This window comes from Hyaloscypha bicolor (genome assembly GCF_002865645.1).
Source record: "Hyaloscypha bicolor E unplaced genomic scaffold K444scaffold_56, whole genome shotgun sequence".
NCBI classification, from domain to species: Eukaryota; Fungi; Ascomycota; class Leotiomycetes; order Helotiales; family Hyaloscyphaceae; genus Hyaloscypha; species Hyaloscypha bicolor.
In genome coordinates, this window is record NW_020194558.1 from 155820 (window position 1) to 178342 (window position 22523).

Genomic DNA, 22523 nt, shown 5'->3' on the forward strand with positions numbered 1-22523 from the left:
AACATTCGCATCAAAAACGGGTATGACGAAAAAATTCTAAAGACTCGTATAACTGTCACTAGTGAGCTATTATTCTTTTCAAGTAGAAATACAGGGATCGTGTTGCAAGGTGACAATTTTTTGTTCAGTCTCCCTCCAAGCCTACCAGCCCTCACCTACATCTCCCAATTCCCGACTGCCGACCTCCGTTTCCATCAGTTGAGGAGGGTATTGTTTCGATACTTTGTCGAGTGAAGGCGGATTCTGCTCCTGGATCGTCGAAAAAGTTGGTATGATCGTTGTTAACGTCTGCTACCGACACACTTCAGACTGGAAGTTGCCTGGACTGCGAAAAGATGCTTTCGATGCTCTGAGTTGGATATTGGTGACTTGGAGATGATTGGAGAAGATCGAGAGAAAGTGCTGGTTGGAGGGAGATCGGGTGGATCGAATCTTGCTGCAGGGGTTGCTCTTCGTGATAAGGAAGTTGCAAGTGCCTTCAATGGCCACAGAGATTTTATTGCTGATAGCAGATAGCATGTCAAGAACCACATCAAAGGGTTGTTCCTAGATCTCCCTCATGTCGTTCACACAGATGCTTCCCTTAAAGAGCTCATCGCGTTAGGCAAATATTCCTACGAAAAGAATATCGATGCGCTAATTCTCCCGTTGAGCATGATCAACTAGTCCATTGAATTCATTGATGTGAAAGCCCAGAGAGAGAAGTATTATAGTGCTCTGCTTGCTCCTAAGGATGAGCTGGCTGGATTTCCAGCTACGCATTTCTCGCTTGCCGGACGTGATCCGCTGAGAGATGAAGCACTGCTGTTTGAGGAGAAATTGAAACGAGCTGCGTGAGTGAAAACCTCTAGTCCCTTGTCATTTGTGATCATGTTTCTGACCAATTCAAAGGGTCAAGGTTGGTGTGAATGTATATCCTGGTGTACCACACGGATTTAGTCGTTGTGGAGATCTGCGGTCAAGCTATCAGTATGACAAGGACCTCTTGAAGGCCTTTCAATGGTTGCTCCAGCAGCAGAGAAGAACTGGCGGGATTTCCAGTGCCCAAGCGAAAGTTGCATATTCACTTCTCCAATGTTCAAGTAAGGCAAGGTTCTTTCGACTTCGAGTCCCCTCGTAGTTGTAAAAGACTGAAACTCTTCGGCGGCTTTTAAGATCCGACTTCAGCTGGCAAATAGGGATATTTTCTTCCTGCTCGGCCCGACTCGCAAACGAAACTCGGAGTTGGCTGTTGTGTTACTTCGATTCTGAAGGGCGTGGGGGCGCCGGAGCCCAAGAAGCCCCCACAAACGAAGGCAGTAGAAATATACCTGCTTAGACGAGTCTCGTGGAAGGTTTCTCCTAGAGAACAATACGAAACATCTTCGCCATTGTTAATATTGTAAAGGGTGGTTGAGGAAAAGGGGGGCAATTGAGTGCTGATAACGTGGGGCATCTCCGACCCCTGGGCAGCATCGGACCGAGCTTCCGGCGCTTCGGGTAGCACTCACTTTCTGCCGTGATTTATCCGGAAGCTCGACGACCTTCAAGAACCGCGCCCGCTCGCCTCTCCTCTCCCACTCCCGAGACACGACCTCCCAGAACTGCGACAAGACATCCCACAGCATCCGAATCGCCTCCCTTCCATTCCCGAGAGCAATGGCGACTCCACCGCCCCGCAAACGCGTGTCTCAGGCGTGCCGGCCATGCGGGGTCAAGAAGATCAAGGTGCGCGATCCTGTGCTGCAGCCTGCCTACTTCCGCAGAAACTGACCTGCCGTTGCAGTGTGACGGACTATATCCCACATGCAGTCCTTGTCAAGGCAAAGCCATTGAGTGCTCGTACGGAACGTCGAAACGCAGGTTGGTTGCTCGATCCAGATCCGAGCCTCGCGGCGGATATAGACTTCACGGGAAGCGGCGACACTATGGACAAAATGTAGCTGACACAAGCTTGGCAGATCACGACCCCTCGATACGGAAGGTCCTCGTCCTCGAGCCCCAGTCTCGCACGCGTATCGCGACAACATCCCCACATTCCACCCAATCAATAGCATACAGCCGATTGCGGACCGAGCCTCGAGTGCACAGGGACGGAAGCCGCGAGGGGGGATCCGCGAGGTCTCGGCCGAGGTTTCGACAAGACTGCTTCTGACATACTTCAATTGCATCCATCCTCTGTGGCCACTCCTCTACAAGCCTCTTTACGCGTCCCTCGACTATGCTGCTCCGACGGATGCCATCCCGCCCGCGCTGGTTGCAGCGATATTCTCCATAGCTTCCTGTGTTGACAGGTCGCAACCGGCAACAAATTCGATAGTCCAGAAATACCCAGAGCCCTGGCAATTCATCGAGGAAGCCTTGGAACTTTTGCAAGTTAGTGGCGAAGGCGGTACACAGCAGTTTGGGAATGTCCTGACACCTTCAATCACCAATTGTCAGGTCTTGACCATACTCTCTCTTCAACAGCATGGAACTGCGGAGTACTCGCGAGCTGCGATCCTTTGTGGTCTTGCGTCCGCGATGGCGATCGAGATGCGTCTGCACAGAGCGTTGGAATCAAATGATCCAATTAAAGGCGAGGTTCATTCTCGGCTTTGGTGGAATCTTTACGTACTTGAGAAGATGATCTCTTGTGAGATGGGTAGGCCGGTGTTACTGAGGCGAGAGGAAACAGACTGTCCGTACCCTTCGGCGGACGAAGCAGATGAATTCGAGCTGATGTCAATGAATTTCGGGCGGGGACCAGCGCCGTTTCTAAATACGCCGATCAAGTTACGCAGCATCTCTGGATTGCATACAACCATTCAATTGAGCTTTATTATGGAGCGAATTGCGAGGGAGATATATGGAATTGCTGCTCGCAAACGGATTCGTGAAGATCAAGCAGTTGGAGAAGCCAAAAGACAAGAACTTCAGTACGTTTTGCAGGATTGGGAACGTGAGATGGATGCGTCGCCCCTGCGACTTGATCTGAGCAAGAACCTTACCTCGGTGCCTGCCTCTGTAACGAACTATGTTGTATGTTGTCTTGCTCACCTCTCCATTCAATGCTAACGAGAGTAGATTATGTGGCATGGAACGATCTTACTACATCGCCCTTTCATCGCTCGTTGGGCATCAAATCCAAGTGCCTCAGAATCCATGCCAAGCCCACAGCTTGTCTGCCTTCAAGCGGCCAACCATATTATCTTCGCCCTGGAACAATACTTCGACCGTCTCCTTGGCCTACCTTGCGACATGGTGTTCAGTATTTTCACAGCTGCCAGTACGCTATTGTATCAATCGAAGCATTCTAAAGCGGAGGAGCCCGACACTCAGCGACGACTGAAACTTTGTATTCATTGGCTTTCAGCTTTGAGCAAGTCTTGGAAGAGCGCTGGAGCTCGTCAACAGTTGCTCGTTGACAGTGAGTATCGATCCCAATGTTCTAGACAAGTTGCTGACTGTATAGTGTTCGACTTGCCAAGAAATTCCCAGGAGCCTTTGCAAACGCCACGTACGGTTCCCGAATGGAGACCTGGTACACCGCTTGCCCCTCAACCTCCTGGTCAAACACTATCACCAGTGCCGCCTCGCATGCCAGACAATGGAAATCTCTCCTCTACCTTGGTGCCGTCACCGGATGACTGGGGCTTCCTACGCGATTTTGGTGATGCAACGGACGAATTCTTCGAGCTTGACGTTCAGCTTCGGGGCCTTCTTGACGGCGGTTTCGATCCCGAACAGTTCAACTTTTCAACCTGAGAATCTTTTGCGACACGAAAATATTTGTTGTCTGGACGCGAAGTAATTAGATTGCAGCCTCTATGGCAGCGCCTGGACCGCCATATTAATTAAGAACTTTAATTTATTCTCAGGATTCTTATCTTTCCATTCAACTCCTCGGTTCGTACCTCAATCTTTCTCTTGTTTTGCAGTTATCACGTTATTTCGATGACCTTACCGCAAATATTTAATTTACGGTAAGTAATTGTTGATCTTGGCCGAATACTCAAGTCGAACAGGATTGACTTCTAGCTCTCACGTGCCACTTTTTTGCTCTACGTGCTTTCTAATTATTTTCCGGCATTGGATTTCAACGAGCGTTCATGATGATAAGCTCCCATTCCCGAAATCGCTGGCCGTACCCGGTCCGGCCCAGTCCAACCCGCTCTTCTTTCCGGAGTCGAAGGCCCCCCTCAACGCTTCTTTTATCTACCCGATTATTATATCCCGGACAGAGCTAACTTTCAAATAGCTTCCCACCGACAGGATGTGGTATCTTGGTGCGGAGTCTCAGCCCGTCAGGGGAGGAGGGTCTGTGTAGCAGTGCGGAATCGCTCCGTTCTGAATCTTCCCTGGTCAAGATAGGGAGGACAAGAGATGAGAAAATAAAGCATAAATTTGCATGCATCCCCTTCCCTAGATCTCCCTCTATGTCTCCAGAATCTTTCAATCATCAATCCTCAGTAGAATGACTTCCTTAACTCCCGTAGACAACACCCTCAAAATGCCCTCCGAGAAATCGGCCTCTTCCTCACCAAGCGACGAGGAAGCCCTTCCAGAACGCGGCACCACAGAAGAGCTGCGAAGAGATTTCTCTCTGTGGTCTCTCGGCTCGCTCTGACTCCGCTTGTTGGGAACTTGGGAAGCATTGACCTCCGTCGTGGGAGCAGCGCTCACAAACGGCGGCGCGCCGTGCCTGTTCTACAACTAGTAAGTTAGATGATGCCCCTCTTGTCCCATCCAGTTCCAAAAATCTGACCAGGCTGTGCAACAGTATCATCACTTTTCTCGGCACAATAGCGATTGCTTGCTCGCTGGCGGAGATTACTCCAACCTGGCCTACAGCAGGAGGTGAATTCCCCTTCCCTTCGCACAAACCAAATGGAAGATGTTTAATTCTTATGCTCGAGAGAAAGTTCTGACACAAATCAGGACAGTATCACTGGGTTCACGTCCTAGCCCCGAAATCCCACAAACTCCTCGCATCCTGGTTCACAGGTTGGATCTCCATCGGCGGCCAGACAGCGCTCACGGCCTCCGCGGCCTTCGCTGCAGGCTTGCAATTCCAAGCCTTGATTACGCTAAACAATCTAGATTCGTGTGTACCGGCACGGTGGCAGGGGATGTTGTTTTATTGGCTTGTACTGGTGTATTCTGCGGCAGTGAATATATGGGACAGCAGAGTGCTGCCGCACACGAATCTTGCTTCCGGTACACCCCTTTCCTCTACAGGAATTTCAGTTATAACATTAGCTAAAAGGTTATAGGGGTCATACATGTCGTTGGCTTCGTGGCGATCATGGTAGTAATGGGCGTCATAGCTCCGAAACACGATGCACGTTTCATCTTCGTCGAGTTCTCGAATACGAGTGGTTGGGCGAGTGACGGGACAAGCTGGCTTGTCGGCCTTCTGAGCACAATCTACCCGTTCCTAGGCTACGACGCTGCGTGCCATCTCGCAGAGGAGATGCCTCTCCCTTCTCGAAATGTGCCGCTCGCGGTGGTGGGAAGCGTGTTCGTGAATGGCGTCATGGGATTAGGCTTTGCCATCATGCTGCTATTCTCGCTCGGCGACCTCAACGATTTGCTTACCTCTCCCACCGGGTTTCCGTTCATGCAACTTTTCTTGAATATCACAAGCAACAAAGCGGGAGCTACGGTGCTGATTTTGATTGTGAGCCTTGTTGCGGTGGCGGCGAATGCTGCGGGTTGTACCTCGACCTCCCGAACATTCTGGGCCTTTGCGAGGGATTCTGCAGCGCCTTGCTCGAGACTCTTCGCGCGTGTTGACCCGAAGCTGCAGGTTCCTGTCCCGGCAATCATTGCAGTTACGGTGTCCCAGATGCTCCTAGGATTGCTTTGCCTCGGGAACAGCACGGCGTTTAACGTGATTCTGTCGATGGCTATTTTGGGGATGTACGCCTCATACATCCTCCCAATTATCTACATGGTGCTTTACGGCCGGAAGAAGCTGAACCGAGAGCAGTTTGGACCATTTAGTATGGGCACTGTATTGGGACCAGTTGTGAATACGGTGGCGCTTGGGTGGCTGGTTGTCGCGATGACTTTCAGCACTTTCCCGAGTGTGCAGCCTGTCACACCTCAGAATATGAATTATGCGGTTGTGGTTATGGGCAGTTGGCTTGCGATTGGGACGGTTTACTTCTTTGCTTTGGGGAGGAAGAAGTATGTTGGGCCTGTCTTGTAAATTTTCGAAGTGTGAAGGGATGAAGGAGGCGGATATAGAAGGAGGAGAAGGCAGGCTTGACCGAAAAAGGAGTGGAAAGCATAGCTCTTGTGAGGCAGATCTCCTTTTGAGGAGATGTTTTTGGATGGGAAACAAGCATTTAAGACTCTCCTCACACGGTTCCTCAAGTGACCATATCCGTGTCCACTCTCCATGTGACTCAACGGTCACATCCATGGATGCTATCTATTTAATAGTCGGACTTAACGTCGCGACTAAAGGGGCCCAACCCTTTAGTCGGGGAAAGCGAGTTGTCCCGGGAAAGCGAGTTGTCCCGGGAAAGCGAGATGTCCCGCACCAAATAAAATCCTTAATAACGAGAAACCTTAACCTTTTTAAATAATTCTAAGTAATAGAATTAAAAATATAAGCCTTATAAACGAAATGCAATTCTTTAAATCTTAAAAAAAGATGTGGGTAGAAAGTTATTAAGGTTTTAATAATAAAATCGCGAGGAATACAAAAATCGTAAGAATTATTTGTTCGCGAGTATTAAACCTATGACTTTTGCTTAATTATAAATTTTTATTCTTTTACTTAAAACTTTAGCCCTTAAGTATGCAATAGGTAATTATGAGATCGCGAATAAAACGTATTAATTGGATTTTCTATAGCTAGTTCTTAATATTGTTTTTTAGAAGGCAAAAAAGGCCGAAACGGGACATCTCGCTTTCCCGGGACAACTCGCTTTCCCCGACTAAAGGGTTGGGCCCCTTTAGTCGCGACGTTAAGTCCGACTATTAACGATCATGTGATTGTTTGTATCACGTGGATATTCACGTGACTCGGGAAGCTCAATAAGCCCTATAAGCGCTGATAACTACGGAAAGCCGTAAGGATGTGATGTGCCAGCGCAACTTCGAACTTCGAACTTTACACGTGCTCACCCTGGAAGGCCTCACTGGCCAAACGCCCAAACTGCGAACCCGCCCGAAACCGCAGTTTGACCACAACGCCATAATTTAAAGAATTTAAGCTTGTAGACGGGCTATTTAAAGTCTTTTTTGTAATACTAGAAGTTTTTAAAAAATTTCTAAGCACTTTAAAAAAAATAGGCAAAATTTTGGAGGGGTAGGCGTGGGCGGTTGAGCAGTTGGGGCGCTTGGCCAGTGAACCCTTCCGGGGTAGGCACGTGCAAAGTTCGAAAGTTCGAACGAAGGTGCGCTCGCCCCCCTTTTCTCCCCTAATATCCCCCCTCTCCTGCCCTTATGCTTCTGTAGCCTAGAATCAATGAGAGAGTGTGAATATTTTAAGTAGTAGTAGAGGCACAAGGAGAGGAGGGGCGTGCTAGGCGTGAGCGATGTTTGGTAGGGTTCGAAGTTCGAAGTTGCGCTGGCAGATGTGATCCTTACGGCTTTCCGTATGATAACGGCCAAGAACGCAGTTTCTCGGTAATGTAGCCCTTTGTCGGGCTGTGGGATGACGTAGATTATCAGCTTCTGAAACGACACTCACATTTTCTCAAGCACGCAAGCCATTGTTGTCGGACCACCCCACTCTCAATCCACCCTCTATCATGAAGCCTAGCCCTCGTTCTCCGATAATAAATCCCTCAAAAGACCCCTGCTCCATATTCGTTGGATGTTCGTTCTTCCTAGCTGACTCTTAATTCGGGAGTGATTGGCTGAGTTTAGAGTTTCTCGCGCTTCCCGGCATGAACGTGCGTTGGAAGAAGGTTTAGCGGCTCGGGGAAGTGATATTCTGGAGATGGCGGCATGCCTCGGTCCCGCCCCTTGGATGCCGTTAATCGGCGCTCCACTGAATGACTGGGCAGGCGCAATTAAGATAAGGAGAACTCGCGTTAGTGCCAGCCACAGGCCAAGAACCCTTCTATGCGGGATTAATGCCGTTCACCCTCGTCAACCCAACATGTTAACCCGGCACGTCAACCCAACATGCCAACCCCGTCCACAAACCCACCTGCTATTAAAGATATGACACTTCTCACCGTCAAGAATGTTGGTTTTAGACCTTCATTGTTTCTTCTCAAGACAAAAATATCTACGCCCCAGCTGTGACCGCTGTGTAGTGTACATCCGCTTGCACGTCCCGAGGGCTGCCCCTCCTTGTCTTTCTCCATCATAAGCCATGGCAACGATCAGAATCGCCGATGTCCCACACCCGAAATCTGAGCATCTACGCCCCAATTTGCAGGATGGAGTTACCCCTGGCGGAGGGGATGGCATCTATGGCAGACGGTCGTTCTCAAGATCAGATGCAAGCGGCCTTCACGATGACATCTACAACATTCGCTCCCGGTCCAGGGCTCCTTCCTCCAACAGGCGTAGCAGAATGAGCATGACGGATCGAGAAGACGATGACCCTGGTTTGCGAACACCGGGTGACTTTAAGGAGAAGCAGGTACCAACCGAGCCTATGACTAATTTGTGTGGAACATCTGTCTCATTCTTAGTAGGTATTCAAGGGAAAGTTGCTTCTGTGGCTTTCCTATCAATCAATCGGAGTCATCTATGGCGACATTGGGACCAGCCCTCTCTACGTCTACTCATCGACATTCAGCTCGGCGCCTTCACGTCAAGACCTCATTGGAGTGCTCTCGATAATCATCTGGAGCCTGTTTATGATGGTAACGGTGAAGTACGTGATCGTCATTCTCCGTGCGGATAATGATGGCGAAGGGGGGACATTTAGCACGTATTCACTGCTTAGTCGTTATGTAGGATTCATTCCCATTTCCAAAAGCGAAGCTGACTTTCGTGCCTCCAGATGAACATCACCAACCGTGATCCACGAGAGGCCTCCCTTGTTCGACTTCAAAGACATTTGTCCGGTGATCTCGAACGCGCGGGCCAACATGTGCGCCAGCGCCTAGAATCTAGCAGATTCGCAAGGGGCCTTCTCAAGCTTATGGGAGTATTGGCAGTGACAATGGTCATAGCTGACGGCCTCCTTACACCAGCCCAATCAGTATTGGGAGCTGTCCAAGGAATCGAGGTCGTTGATCCTAGTATCTCCAAAGGGACCGTAATCGGGGTCACCGATGCTATTCTAGTCCTCCTATTTATCATCCAGCCGCTCGGTATTACTAACATCACGTTTGCATTCGCACCAATTGTTATCATCTGGCTGGGGTTCAACGCCGTTTTCGGGATATATAACCTCGCCAAATATGACGCTGGCGTTTTCAAAGCTTTCAACCCCGGGTACGGGTTTGATTTCTTGGTCCGCAACGGGGAACCGGGTTGGAGAATGTTGGGTGGCGTATTGCTGGCCTTCACTGGGGTCGAGGCTCTCTTCGCCGACCTTGGTGCTTTCAGCAGGAGAGCGATTCAGCTCAGCTGGCTATGCTACACGTTTCCATGTCTGCTTTTGGCGTATATCGGGCAAGCAGCTTATATCAGCGTCCATCCAGAGGCATACTCAAACCCATTTTTCAATGCGGCGCCGCCAGGAACCATTTACCCAGCCCTAGTCATCGCAATTCTGGCCGCCATTGTCGCCTCACAGGCCATCATAACTGCAACCTTTCAGGTGAGAATCCGCGAACCGAGCCACGAAATCGATTCTGACTGTTTTCTATAGCTGCTTGCCCAAGTGATGAAGCTCTCATACTTCCCACAAATCAAAGTGATCCACACTTCCACAATCTTCCATGGCCAGCTTTATATTCCCGTCGCGAACTGGCTCCTCATGATTGGAACAATAATGGTAGCATCGATTTATAACAATGTAAGTCAGGCTGCCGATTCTTGTTGCCTCAAACCCTAACTCCGTCTTTAGACTACATCTCTTGGAAACGCGTATGGAGTCTGCGTTATGTTCGTGACCAGCTTTGATACATGTATAGTCTCCTTGGCAGCTATGTTTGTGTGGCGCATCAGCCCTTTTAAAGTCATCCTGCCATGGATCATAATTGCTTGTTTGGATGGTACATACCTCTCTTCTGCGCTCACAAAGGTCCCCACTGGTGCCTGGTTCACCATCACACTCGCCTCCGTTCTCGCCTTCGTCCTACTGTTGTGGAGATTTGGCAAAGAGCAGCAATGGTTTGCCGAAGCTGAGGATCGCTTTCCCACTTCGCATTTTGTTACGACCGGTCCAGATGGCCAGATTCGTCTCACGGATCGATTTGGTCGCATCCCTCTCAGCACTACTAAGGGCTTCGGAATCTTCTTCGACAAGGCCGGCGAGACTACCCCAATAGTCTTTAGCCAATTCGTTCTCAAGCTTACTGCGATGCCAGAAGTTGTTGTTTTCTTCCATCTACGGCCGCTTGAGACTCCTTCGGTGGCGCCAGAGAACCGGCATGCGGTTTCACGGCTTGCAATCCCCAACTGCTACCGCCTTGTAGTTCGCTACGGCTATAATGACGAAATCATAACTCCAAATCTTGCGTCCGTCGTCGCCGACCAGATTCGCAGATATCTGGGGGAGAAGCATTTCCCTCTTCAAAGACATGTCTCATCAGACTCACCTGGAACCCCTTCGCTCGAGAATCCGGCTAACTCTACGAACCACGTAACGGTCCTCGGCCCTATAGAAAAGGAAGTGGTTAGTGAGGAGGGATACAGCGAAGAATTGGCCAGACTTGAGGCCGCATACGCGCATAATGTGCTCTATATCATGGGCAAAGAGCAGATGAAGATCAAGGAGGGTACGAATTACGCCAGGAGGGTATTGTTGTGGATCTTTTTGTGGATCAGGGATAATACAAGGAACAAGATGGCCAATCTTAGGATTCCGACAGACAAGATGGTCGAGGTGGGATTCCTGAAGGAGATTTAGCCCGTATAGATGCCTGGGATTGTGCTTCAAGGGCCTTCAAGCTTCAGCAAGAGCCTATTATTAAGGAGTCGACAAGGAAATTCTACTATGAAACCTTGATATATTTTGTTCAAGTTCAAAACCGTGACTATGACGTGAGATGGATTGTTAACGTATGCTTTCATCGGCCACGCCCGAGATATCTGATCCCTCCCCAGTCCCCCTCCGCCGCCCCCGTTTTTGGTGGGTGCCCAAAGGGGCTGCCTCTTCTCGCGACAAGAGGTGTCAGTCGCCCCTTTACACAAAGGCTCACAATTGAAATCGCTACGACTACCAGGAAGTACGGAGATCGGGCATAAAGTATCGGGAATACAGGGCATTTTGACCCTTGGTGCTCTACAGGGTAAGAGTTTGGAGCAGGGGTTCGCTCTAAGCCCCTATACTAAAGATTGATCGAACAAACTTGCAAGCTAAAATAATTAGTGAGTGGGTGGCCAGTTGACTAAGGTGGCCGGTTGACCAGGGAACCCTTCTAGGTTTTTGCGGAACGTGCGTGCACAGATCGCGTGCTAGAGCAAAAAAAAACCCCCCCGATTTCTTAAACTGCTTAATAATTACGCTTCTAGGATAAGCGCACCTTACCTTAAATCAATAGGGAGCTGGTCCCTATCAAATCGATAAGAGAAATAGTAATTAAAACAGAGATTGTAGTGTATTCGGTAGGTTGTAAAATCGTGGTTCCTGCAAAACGCGTTTTGGTTGGTCCTCGCTAAGAAAAAAGCGCATTTTAAATGGAGTTTCGCATACGGCTGCAGCAGAAAAGGGAGAACAGCTATGGAAGTTTGATTAGAATTGAGTACGTCAATAAGATGTAGGTATGGGGGATATCTGTATATGATTACAATTTGGTGAAGTGTTATTAATGCGAGTTTTGGAAGAAACCTCAGCACGGAAGTGGTGGGGTGTGGATCGGCAGTTGATGCGAGTCCCACTCGTTTCTCAGAAAAGTTAAGCTTCTGCTGCGTATATCTCGATACTTTCATCGAGCATATAATTCTCCGTGTATTTAGAAGATGGAAGGTGCTCCTATGAAGTGAAGAAACTATTAAACACCTGAGAACCTAAACAAGAGTAATTATTTTCTTTTTCTTTCATCTGGAACATCCTCACCAGCTAGAGCTGATAATGGATACAAAAGGAGTGTGCCCCTGCCAATCCCTGTAACATCCCTGTTTCGCTCGCGTAGCATTCCTAAAACATGGGTGTACGCCCAAAACGGCAATGACAGGAGGCCAACTCTGATTGAGGATACATAAGCACCCTCTCTGGGTAAACCCTAGAACGGGTGCTTATGCAATTGAGAATTGGATCCCCCTCTAGCCCCCTTCCCCCGCATATAGTAAGCTAAATTCTGTAATTTTATCGTAAAGTAAGACTTTCTTTTTCGGCTATTTTTTAGCCCGTAGCGTGCGCACAGAAGGTGAGCAAGACGCACGTCCCTCCGTGCCTTTCTTACCTTCGCTTAGGAAGTATAATCCTCAAGGTATACGCTCCTGTGAGGCGCCGAACGCCTTGCCCCTAGCCTACTAAGCTCCTAGTATTAGTAGAGAATATACTTTAAATATAGATGTGCTTCGTACGCAGATGTGTCCCGTGCCCCACACGCCCTGCCGCGCCTTCGGCGCGTCACGGGCTGCCCCTAGCCTATTAAGGTCCTAATATTAGTAAAAATGAGCTTAAGAACTCCCAGAACTAGCGCTCTGTCTAGTTCAAGTAGAAGTTGCTGTAGCGTGAAAGCTAATAGGTGCCAGTGTGATATTGGGAATATCCGTCCCGAGGCGGTGCATGGAGATCGAAAGATCGGCCGCTTTCTCCACACCTGTGAATTATGTGGGGGAACCTGGTGAACGGGGACATTATCTCGGCATCTTCTCCTAATGTGAAATTAAAAGCATCCTCTCAACCGATCTCCCAATATCCTCGAGATTGAATATCTTTTGCATGTGTTTAATCTTTAACGAAACCTGACAGTGGACTTGAAACAAGGTGCCCATTTTCCATCACCAACCTTTCAAAACTCCATTTCCTGAATGTCTTCCAACAAACACAGAATCATTACATTCTCACGACGGGTAGTATGCCTTGTACACTTGTAGACCTCCCTCAACACATTGAATCATTCCAAAGAAAATTGTCAGAGCAAGGACAAGAGCAGCCACCCAGAACGTATACCACTGGACCCTGCGTCGTCTATCACACCACCATTGGGCAATTGTACCAGGCTCAGCCTCGTCAAAAACTTGCTTCAAGATGCAAAGTCGATCATGCCAAAAGACAAAGTTCTCTATCTGACGCTCTTCGGTTGTGAGATGGCCAGTAGACGACGCCATATAATCGAGTCCGAATTTTCTCTGCTGAATCTTGAACCAGCGAGTAGAGTTTATGTCGTATTGGGGTATTAGAAGTGCGAGCGTTCGTTCTGTCTCCTCAAAGAATCCAGGTGGGAACGGGTGACATTCCTTGTTGTGGTGTTTGAGGAAAGTTGCGTGATAGAAGATCGCGACCCTTGTGTCGTCATCCTTTAGCTTCAGGTGATCCGAAAGATTGCTGGTCCAGACTATCTGGAGCCCTGCAATACGTTCCAGATTACGTGCTGTAAATAGCCTCTCCAACTTAACTCTGATCCCTAGCTTCGATGGGCCTGGATCCCCGAAGCGATTGTGCAGGAGCTCTGTCAACTTGCCGTCTTCCCACTGCATTGATTTTTGGCCTGGAACAAAGCCCCATGACAGTTGTCCAATATCAACCATTATCCAAAGTCTGGCGGCCAAGTCAATGGCCTCACACACGAGTGTATCGCCATCACGTTCGACCAAGTCTACCACTAAAACACTAAGGCTGTCCTTGAGATCATGTCGACGTGCATTCATAGTCTTCAGTTTTGTAACGATGTCAACGATGTCTGAATGCGATTTTATAATTGTATTCAGCCTCTTTGAGTGCAAAGCGGTTCTGCATTGATCGTGGTAGTAGGCGAAATAACTTTCGGCAAGCTGGGGTTCTCGTATAAAATCTTCTAGCTTGAAATTTGACCCCCAGATTGAATTCAATACTGTGCATTTCGACTCGAGTGTGAGATCATGCATGAGAAGGGTAGGATCGGTAGGATCCTTTGTGATCGCAGTCATCTCCATAGTTGTATGATTCGAGGGTGACTGATATGTGTCGTGGTGCTTAAAGGGTCGAGAAATCCAGCGGCGAGACATGTGAGCAGATCATGTGTGAATTTCTTTGGACGGAAACTGATTTGTGTAACACACCATTGTTGAAAGTTCTTCTGGCAATGCCACCACATTGTGGAGGCGAAGTGCATGAGAAAAAGGGATGATAGGGCGGTGACGAAGACCAGTGCGCGTGATTAGTGGACGCAAGCGAAGGCAGGCCCAGTGCTAGCTAACAGGCACGTTGAGATTCCCCCTCTTTTCTTTGGTCTCTGTCTAGACCTCATAGCCTGCACACTTTGAGTTGATTCTTTGCTTCCATTTTCTCTTCCCTTGATTATAAAATTCCACTCCTGGATCGAGTACGTCTCATTGCCACCCCCAAACTATGAATCCATGTCTTTCACTTCCAGCAATACCCGGACCGGTTCATTCCCACGCCGAGTACTGGGGGTCACGACTTTTAATCGCAGACCCCGGTTTCCTCGGCCAGAACTGTCGATTGGTACAAGGTGCTGTCAGCTGGGGAATCATCAATGCTGGGAAGTCATAGGACCAGCACAAGAAATCACGGAAAGCCTGTTTGGACCGATCAAGAAGCTTCTTGAGTCTCGAGACGAATATCTAAATGAAGGAGTCTGCGTCCCACGAGCTCTTCTCTTCGATATGTACATGATTGGCCGTACAGAGCAAGTTGCGACTCCTACAATCATGTTCAGTTGCGACAACAAGGTACAACGACAACGAGCCTTGAAACTTGTGAGGCAGAGCTCGCTGTTGGATCCTTATCCCTGTGTCGCGCTTGGCGATTCATCACACCCACCCAGGCTCTCTTGTCAGCCTCTACAGCTTGGAGAACATGGAGAAACAGAGAACATTCCGATGGGTGAAGGTAATCAGCACAAAGGAAATCGAGGAGCGGTTTACTCTACGAAATCTGTGCTGTCCGAGTATGGATTTCCGGTCATGGTCATGGTCAATAACTCCCATTTTCGAAAGGCTACTATTGGGGGGTTTTTGTGTGTGGGAATAGAAGTGCTCGGCCTCACTGTTGCCCATGTTCTCTCAGAGGATTTTATAGACACGGCAGAGAAGGATGCCGAGGCTATAGAATTCTCATTAGACTTTGACGAAGAGTTTGAGACTGTTGGTGATGGCAATATGGAATTTGTCAACACAACAAGCCGAGGTACACCCTTTGTACCGCTCCGCCGAAGATGAACCCAGTAAAAACTAATGGATGCATAGGCAGCATATCACCGAGATCAGACATGGAAGATACACTGTGTTCGAACGACGGTTTTGATGACGTCGCTCCCCAAATGCCTCCCTCAGAATCGTCTAGTGCTCCAAGGCAGGGCTCACTTCGTCTCACAGGCCACCAAATTGACCCAAACACAACGAACATGATCGGCACAATCTTGGCTGTATCTTCACCCTCGTCGTCGAGTAACCTTGATTGGGCTTTAGTTCGGCTAGAGTCAGAGAGCGTCATTTCTAACCTTAAACTATCCTCAAAGATAGCTCGGGTCAAACATTTTCTTCCATCAGTAGCCTTAAGAGCTGCAGTTTTGGTCAGGACAGCATATAATGGCGTCTTAACTGGGTATATTGGCAAAACTCCCACTTTCATGCAGTCACCGCCATGTGTGGCATTCCAGGAAATGTGGGTAGTTTATCTTGATGGACATCTGCGTGAGTATCCAGTACAACTCTTCTTCATAATCATCGCATCCATTCTCATTTCTTCTGACATACTATCGCAGAGGTTGGCGATTGTGGGGCGTGGGTAGTCGATGCCAACAACATGGGACTGTATGGCTACATCGCAGCAGGTGACCCAGGAAAGTCCATCGCATACATAATTCCCGCATATCAAGCATTTGCAGACATGGAGGAGAGGTTAAAGAGCAAGATTGTTTTTCCATCCGAAGTTACCTATACAGACAAGGAGAGCCTGCATTTGAGCTGCGAGGCAGAAGTGATGCCAACTTCTACAGAGGCTGGCGATATTCCTCCTTGCGAGAAAGTGGAAGAAAATCCCTCGGATTCAAACAAAGTCAACCGTTCCCCGAGTCTGGGTATGGAAATTCGAGGGGATAACTTTGCACCCTCGGCTGGCGGAGACGTGTCTTATGGCAAGACATACAGAGTTCAGGGAATACCAGCCACATTTACTAGAGAAGACTGCAGAACACTCCTCTCTTCAGCTTTGCAATCGGAAAACGAGAGCTCGGAACCTGTTGTCCACTCTCTGAGTGCCGATCCTTACACAACAAAATTCCAGATAGCTACTGTTACCTTCAAGCAAATCCCGGATAGATTTCAAGACGGCAAGGACGAATGGACTATCCCCGTGACAAAGTCGAACATTCTAGGCATAATTTCTTCTCTCACAGTCGACTGCCATTTCTCGGGGTTTACACCATTGAATTCTGTCAGAGATGCCTCGGATCATAAAATAGAGTAGGTGGTATATATTCATCCACCACGCCCCAAAATCTGGAGATAGTTATCACTGACCCAAATTAGCTGCATTGCAATTACTGGTCTCGGAAGCCACCCGTTCGGCTCCTGGAAGCAGAGAAATGGGGAGCATATGTGGCTTAGGGACGGCCTCCCTTATGATCTGGAAGGGGCCCGTGTTCTCTCGTACGGCTACAACTCCAAACTAATCCAAAGCCAAACATTCCAAAGCGTTGAAGATATTGCCACTGCATTTCTTATCAGCATGAGAAGTATCAGAATACACGACAGGGTCAGTGCACTGTTTGAAAATTTGTCCTGAAAGCTCACTTTGACAGGGTGGAGTTACTCCTCGGCCTTTGATTTTTATTTCCCACAGCCTCGGGGGGATAATTTTGAAAAAGGTACCGCCCCTTCACCCATCTAAACCTCATGCGCGACCGTTCTAACTAGTTGCGAGGCCATATTATTAATGAAGGATGAAGACAAAATCTGCCAGGAGATTTTCAAGTCTATTTACGCCGTGCTATTCTTCGGTGTGCCGAATCAAGGGTTTAGAGTCGATCACTGGCTATCCATGGTCAAAGGACAACCAAATGAGAACCTCATACTAAGTCTAGGGTCTAATTCAGTTTATCTGAGAGATCTCCACAGAGATTTTCGAATTGCGTTCGACTTTCAAGATTCTCAAATTGTCTGTGTCTACGAAACAGAGCGAACAAGAGTGGCGAAGGTATGGACTTGATATATGTTACTGTATTGGCTGCTAATTCTGGCATCTACAGCAAGAAGCGCTTGGGAAGTGGAAACTGACAGGAGATTACGAAATCCTTGTCCCTAAGAGCTTAGCGACAGACAGTCCCGCAAATGATCAGGGTTATCGCGATTTTCCCATCCGCCAAAACCATTCTGACATGGCCAAATTTTCGAGCCGGTGGGACGAAAATTACAAAAACATCCGAACCTGCTTGGAGGAGTTCAGTATGGCTGCTCCTGACGTGATTCGCGCGAGGTTTTCAAGGGCGCAAGGTAGAATTCGACTCTTCAACCCGTTGTCCTAGGACGTATTTTGGAGGCTACATAACAGTGTTTGCTAACTCACCTGGCAGACAAAGGTCCAAGTCAAGAGCCTACAGATAGTGCGGGGTGGACGAGATTGCATCTCGCAGCCTTTTATGGGGATGAGGATAGACTCAAGCTACTACTGAGATTATCAATCGACAAAGAAACAAAGGATGCTAGTGGCCGAACACCATTACATATTGCCGCATATCACGGGAAAGATGCTGTTTCGAAAATTCTTCTTGACAACAATGCTGACCAAAACGCAAGGAACTACAGCGGACAGACACCGTTGTATAGTGCTGCATCTCGAGGATACGAGTCCACTGCAGCGATACTTGTGGACAGAGGAGCCCACATGGAAGCGAGAGACAACGAGAGAAAGACTCCGCTATATACTGCGGCTCGCTACGGGCACGAACCCACAGCCAGCCTACTAGTTAAAAAGGGGGCTAACAAGGAAACGAGGGCTAATGGGGACTGGACCCCACTCCATGCGGCAGCTTGGTTCGGCCACGAAACCATCGTGCGCCTGCTGGTGGATAGCAGCGCTGACATGGAGTTGAAGAGCCAAGACGGACTCACCCCGCTGCATTGTGCGGTTCAGAATGGACATGAGGCAGTGATGTCGCTGCTGATTGACAGTGGCGCCGACAAGATGGCCAGGACCACAACTGGACAGTCGCTATTGCATATTGCAGCGCATTATGGACGCGACGCAGTGTCAAGACTGCTCCTAGATCAGGGCAGCGACATAGAAGCGAGGGACCGAGACGAAAAGACTCCTCTATACGCCGCTGCAAAGGCTGGGCACGAGAAGGTGACAATGCTGCTATTGGATAGAAAGGCTAAAAAGAACGTCAAGGCACTAGGCGGGTGGACTCCACTGCATGCTGCTGTGTGGTATGATCGCGAGTCGACGTCAAAAGCGCTGGTGGAGCACGGCGCTAACATAGAGACGAAGAATGAAGATGGAGAGACTCCGCTGTTTGTTGCGGCAAGCCATGGGCACCTGGAAATCGTGAAGTTGTTGGTTTCGGGAGGCGCGAACAGGAAAGCGAAGACGAATATAGGATGGACCCCGTCGCGAGTGGCAGAGGCTAATGGGCATTGGAGGGTGGCAAGATTCCTGAGAAACTTTTCCTCTTGAACTTATTGCTTAATTGGATGGATTTTTTATTGTGAAGTACGCCGGTTACATGTGAAGTTAATGTGAATTGAATCAACAATTGCTATATCTAATGGAAATTAAACAAAATTGATATATAAAGACAATTAGACCATTTGACTATTAGACCATTAGATTAAACATTCCCACAAAGATATATAAGGCGCTAAATTGTCTGAAGTAGTCTGTGCTGGCCGATTAAGAGAAAAAAATGCTCGTTTGATTAGGAAAAAGTAAAACGACCCCCCCCCCCCCGGTGTCGATTGGGGGTGTCGATGGCAGAATCTTTTTCTGGCTTAGTGCTCGGCCTTCCCCGAGTTTATTACTAAGGAACCGATTTAGCCTTAGAATCGCATAAATTAAATATTCCTAATAAAATAATACTACTAAACCTTTAAACCTCATTAATATTACAACTCGATTCTTTTACAAAAGCCTCGAATATAATAGCCAAGTATTATTCTATATAATTTACTCTATACCAAAAATATAGCGCCTTTATCTACTATATTTTGAAATTATAATATATTCGCCCTCTATACTTTGATTTACGTTTCGTATACCTACCTACTATACCTCTAGCCAATTTAATAGCCCCTCAGGGCACTCCTCAAATACTATATACTTATAATAACTACTACCCTCTAGGTATAGGAGAATAAGAGATTACTTTAAATGAGATTATTGAGGGTATTAAGGAGGAATCCGAATTTCTCGAACCTATAGCAAGAGAATTTCTTGCTACCATACTACCTCTTATATATATAGCAGATTTTGATTTTGCTTCCGGCCCTATTAAACCCTTCCGAGATATAATTAATACCGTCCAAGAGGATCTACTCCCTCCCGAAAACATATATAATAGTTTTAAAGAGCTTTTGAAAGATATAAGAGATTAGGCCAAGTAATATAGATATAACCTTTTAGTTTTGCAAAGCAAGAAGATACCGGGAAAAGATTCCCAGGTTAGGGTAAAAAGGTAGCTGGGATATAATAGAAGGGAGAAGGAGAGAGAGCCTCGAAACTTTCTAATACGAAATAATAACGGAAAAGAAAGAAATACTAAGGCTCAAGGAACAGGCTATTTCTTCTTAATAAATTATAAAGAGGGCCCTAACCGCAAATAGATATTATCTTATTAAGAATACAAAGAATATAGGTAGTATAATTATTAGCTTAATACTCCCAATAACCCTGGCTACTATCTAGTTTGCTACTATCTTAATATTAAGATAATGAAACTTATTCAAGTGCTTTCTAATTCCAGAATTATATTTCGATATATTATAACCTTTTTTCTTAAGTAATATAATTTGACTATTAAACGTGAAATAATAGTAAGGGCTATTAAAGAAAGCAAGATCTCTAAATATTATAATTGGAGTAATTATTAAAATTTGGCCAAGAATCTTAAGGAAAAAGGCTTTATTTCTCGGATTTATCTTAATAATAAGGAAGTAGTAATATTAATATTCTTTATATATTGACTTTCCTTGGCTTGGCTTTATATATACTAGGTAATACTAGTTTTGGATACTACTTATAAAACGAACCGGTATAATATACTACTTTTGGATATAGTTAGTAAGAAGTCTTATTAACTCCTTACTTTATACTTAAAATATAGTATTCTTATCTGCTATATTTTTATAATATAGTATATACGTTTACTATATTTTCAGTTTACTTACTCTTTTTATTCCTATAAAACTATAGTACCTTTATTTACTATATTTTTATAATCTAGTATAATTGTCTACTATATTTTAAGTATATATATAGCTAACTCTTTCTAAGAAATAGATACTACTAGGGCTACCTTTTATATTAGATTCTGCTTTATAAGTAGCGAGATAATATTAGATTACTACTAGGCCCTTTAGTAATTACGGGCTATATATAGTCTATAGCCAAATATAATGCCTTTTATTATTCTAATGAACTCTACTCCTATTATTATTACTATTATAGCAGAGATCTTCCCGGAGGCAGCTTACCTCCTTTATAGTTAGTATACTAATTAAGACATAGAGGCAAATTATAGGATAAGCTTTTTTAAAGGTAAGAAAAGTAAGGTATTAAAGATAATAGTTATAGCTTATAATGAATTTTTCTTTATATAGTATATAATTATTTAATCTACTACTAAAGAAGTATATATTAAGAATCTAATAGAGATAAAACGCAAGTATAACCAAATATTATATACTAGTTATATATTATATATTAAAGATTAGTGGCTTATACCTTATAAGAAGAAGCTTATAAGGTTCTGGGTTAACTAGTATTTGTATTTTAATATAACTATCTCGAATACTATAAAAGAATTATACTCTTTAATTAAACTAGATCTTAGTAGATATTATAGTAATCTCTTTAATCTTTAAGAAAAGATCTATAATATGGTTATAAGGCAAATTATCCAGCTTTAAGGCAAGTAGTCTATATAATGAATGTAATAGTAACTCCGTATTCCAGAAGCTTTCTACTCGAACTATAGGGGCCGGATATTATATAAGGTAATAGATCTGGTATACGAGTAAGTATAATTAGAAAGTAATAATAAGTATACTAGCAGGTTTACTAGATAGTACGGAATTATCTATATATATAAAATTGCTAAGAGAAAGGCTAATAGGAAGAAATTGGATATAGAGGACTTCGACCCTTAATAGTACTTATATAAGTCGACTTATTATATATAGCCTATATATAACCTTTAGGTAATTACTTGTAAATAAATAAGAAGGACCGATTTCATCTCGAATTATAAGGCTATCCGGAGCAAGAGGCTTGAGCTTTAGGGGAGCGAAACTCGCTTTAGAAAGGCACTAATATATAGTCTCTATTGGGATATAGGGGAAGTCTTAAGCATCTATACTAGCTATATAAAGGTTTCAAGGTCCTGCCCTACGAGAATTACGAGGCTAGTATAGGAAGTCAGTAACTTCCAATATCCCTTAAATACTTAAGAATAGCTTTAATACTAGCTCTAGTAAGAAAAGTCTTATATAAACTCAAGATCTCAAAACTCCTTACTAGTATCTAGTATAAGTACTCCTTGCCCTTGCCTCCAAGTACTATAGCCAAGTAAAGCGAACGTATAAATACCTTTAAGTAGGCCCTGGATACCAGGCCGGCGGAAACGGAGGGTAAGTTACGTTTCTAATATAGATATTATAGGAGATAAGCCAAATAAAGAGGAGTTTACTAGCTTTAGTAATAATAAGACTTTACTACTACCTAAGGGTAATCCCTTTAATGACTCTTATATTATCCCTAAACGCTCTCCTAATAAACCATTAATACCCCTTTAAAAACTTCTATTAATATCCTATTTCTAATTAATACTTCTTTAAAATTTCTAATTAATACCCGATTTCTAATTAATACCTTACTTCTAATTAATACCTTACTTCTAATTAATACCTTACTTCTAATTAATACCTTACTTCTAATTAATACCTTACTTCTAATTAATATCCCTCTAAAATTTCTAATTAATACCCGATTTCTAATTAATATCCCTTCAAAATTTCCAATTAATACCTTATTTCTAATTAATACCTTTTTAAAATTTCTAATTAATACCCGATTTCTAATTAATACTCTCCCTGAATATTTAATTGAGAGTATAAGCTAGACTATCTACTACTTATACTCGCAG

General features: G+C 45.7%; 7 protein-coding genes across 7 annotated transcripts; 5 read left to right on the top strand and 2 right to left on the bottom strand.

The window, feature by feature from the left end:
• Window positions 1–1638: 1638 nt before the first annotated feature.
• K444DRAFT_719116 (uncharacterized protein) lies at window positions 1639–3965 on the top strand (the record flags this gene model as incomplete). The annotated part of the gene is made up of 5 exons (XM_024888447.1): window positions 1639–1707; window positions 1766–2062; window positions 2101–3000; window positions 3046–3388; window positions 3434–3965. 5 exons carry the CDS (start codon window positions 1639–1641, stop codon window positions 3724–3726), a joined length of 1902 nt encoding a protein of 633 aa, XP_024738004.1. The 3' UTR covers window positions 3727–3965.
• A 506-nt stretch (window positions 3966–4471) lies between these two features.
• On the top strand, window positions 4472–6175 carry K444DRAFT_642312 (amino acid transporter-like protein; the record flags this gene model as incomplete). The annotated part of the gene is made up of 4 exons (XM_024884722.1): window positions 4472–4569; window positions 4742–4818; window positions 4900–5178; window positions 5235–6175. The coding sequence occupies 4 exons, from the start codon at window positions 4472–4474 to the stop codon at window positions 6173–6175; spliced, it is 1395 nt and encodes a 464-aa protein (XP_024738005.1).
• A 1813-nt stretch (window positions 6176–7988) lies between these two features.
• Window positions 7989–11054, top strand: K444DRAFT_611377 (potassium transporter). Its single transcript, XM_024879928.1, has 5 exons — window positions 7989–8575; window positions 8631–8891; window positions 8942–9706; window positions 9758–9904; window positions 9956–11054. The coding sequence occupies exons 1-5, from the start codon at window positions 8303–8305 to the stop codon at window positions 10958–10960; spliced, it is 2451 nt and encodes an 816-aa protein (XP_024738006.1). The 5' UTR covers window positions 7989–8302; the 3' UTR covers window positions 10961–11054.
• A 1796-nt stretch (window positions 11055–12850) lies between these two features.
• K444DRAFT_611378 (uncharacterized protein) lies at window positions 12851–13917 on the bottom strand. Its single transcript, XM_024879929.1, has one exon. It carries the CDS (start codon window positions 13867–13869, stop codon window positions 13063–13065), a length of 807 nt encoding a protein of 268 aa, XP_024738007.1. The 5' UTR covers window positions 13870–13917; the 3' UTR covers window positions 12851–13062.
• Window positions 13918–16243: 2326 nt separating this feature from the next.
• K444DRAFT_526400 (uncharacterized protein) lies at window positions 16244–17687 on the top strand (the record flags this gene model as incomplete). Its single annotated transcript, XM_024874539.1, has 5 exons — window positions 16244–16626; window positions 16693–16922; window positions 16972–17030; window positions 17087–17350; window positions 17412–17687. The coding sequence occupies 5 exons, from the start codon at window positions 16244–16246 to the stop codon at window positions 17685–17687; spliced, it is 1212 nt and encodes a 403-aa protein (XP_024738008.1).
• Window positions 17688–17989: 302 nt separating this feature from the next.
• K444DRAFT_489983 (ankyrin repeat protein) lies at window positions 17990–18325 on the top strand (the record flags this gene model as incomplete). The annotated part of the gene is made up of 1 exon (XM_024873190.1): window positions 17990–18325. A coding segment is annotated over one exon (336 nt), but the record flags the coding sequence as incomplete, so codon positions are not given.
• Window positions 18326–18429: 104 nt separating this feature from the next.
• On the bottom strand, window positions 18430–18816 carry K444DRAFT_526527 (uncharacterized protein; the record flags this gene model as incomplete). The annotated part of the gene is made up of 1 exon (XM_024874551.1): window positions 18430–18816. A coding segment is annotated over one exon (387 nt), but the record flags the coding sequence as incomplete, so codon positions are not given.
• Window positions 18817–22523: the final 3707 nt, after the last annotated feature.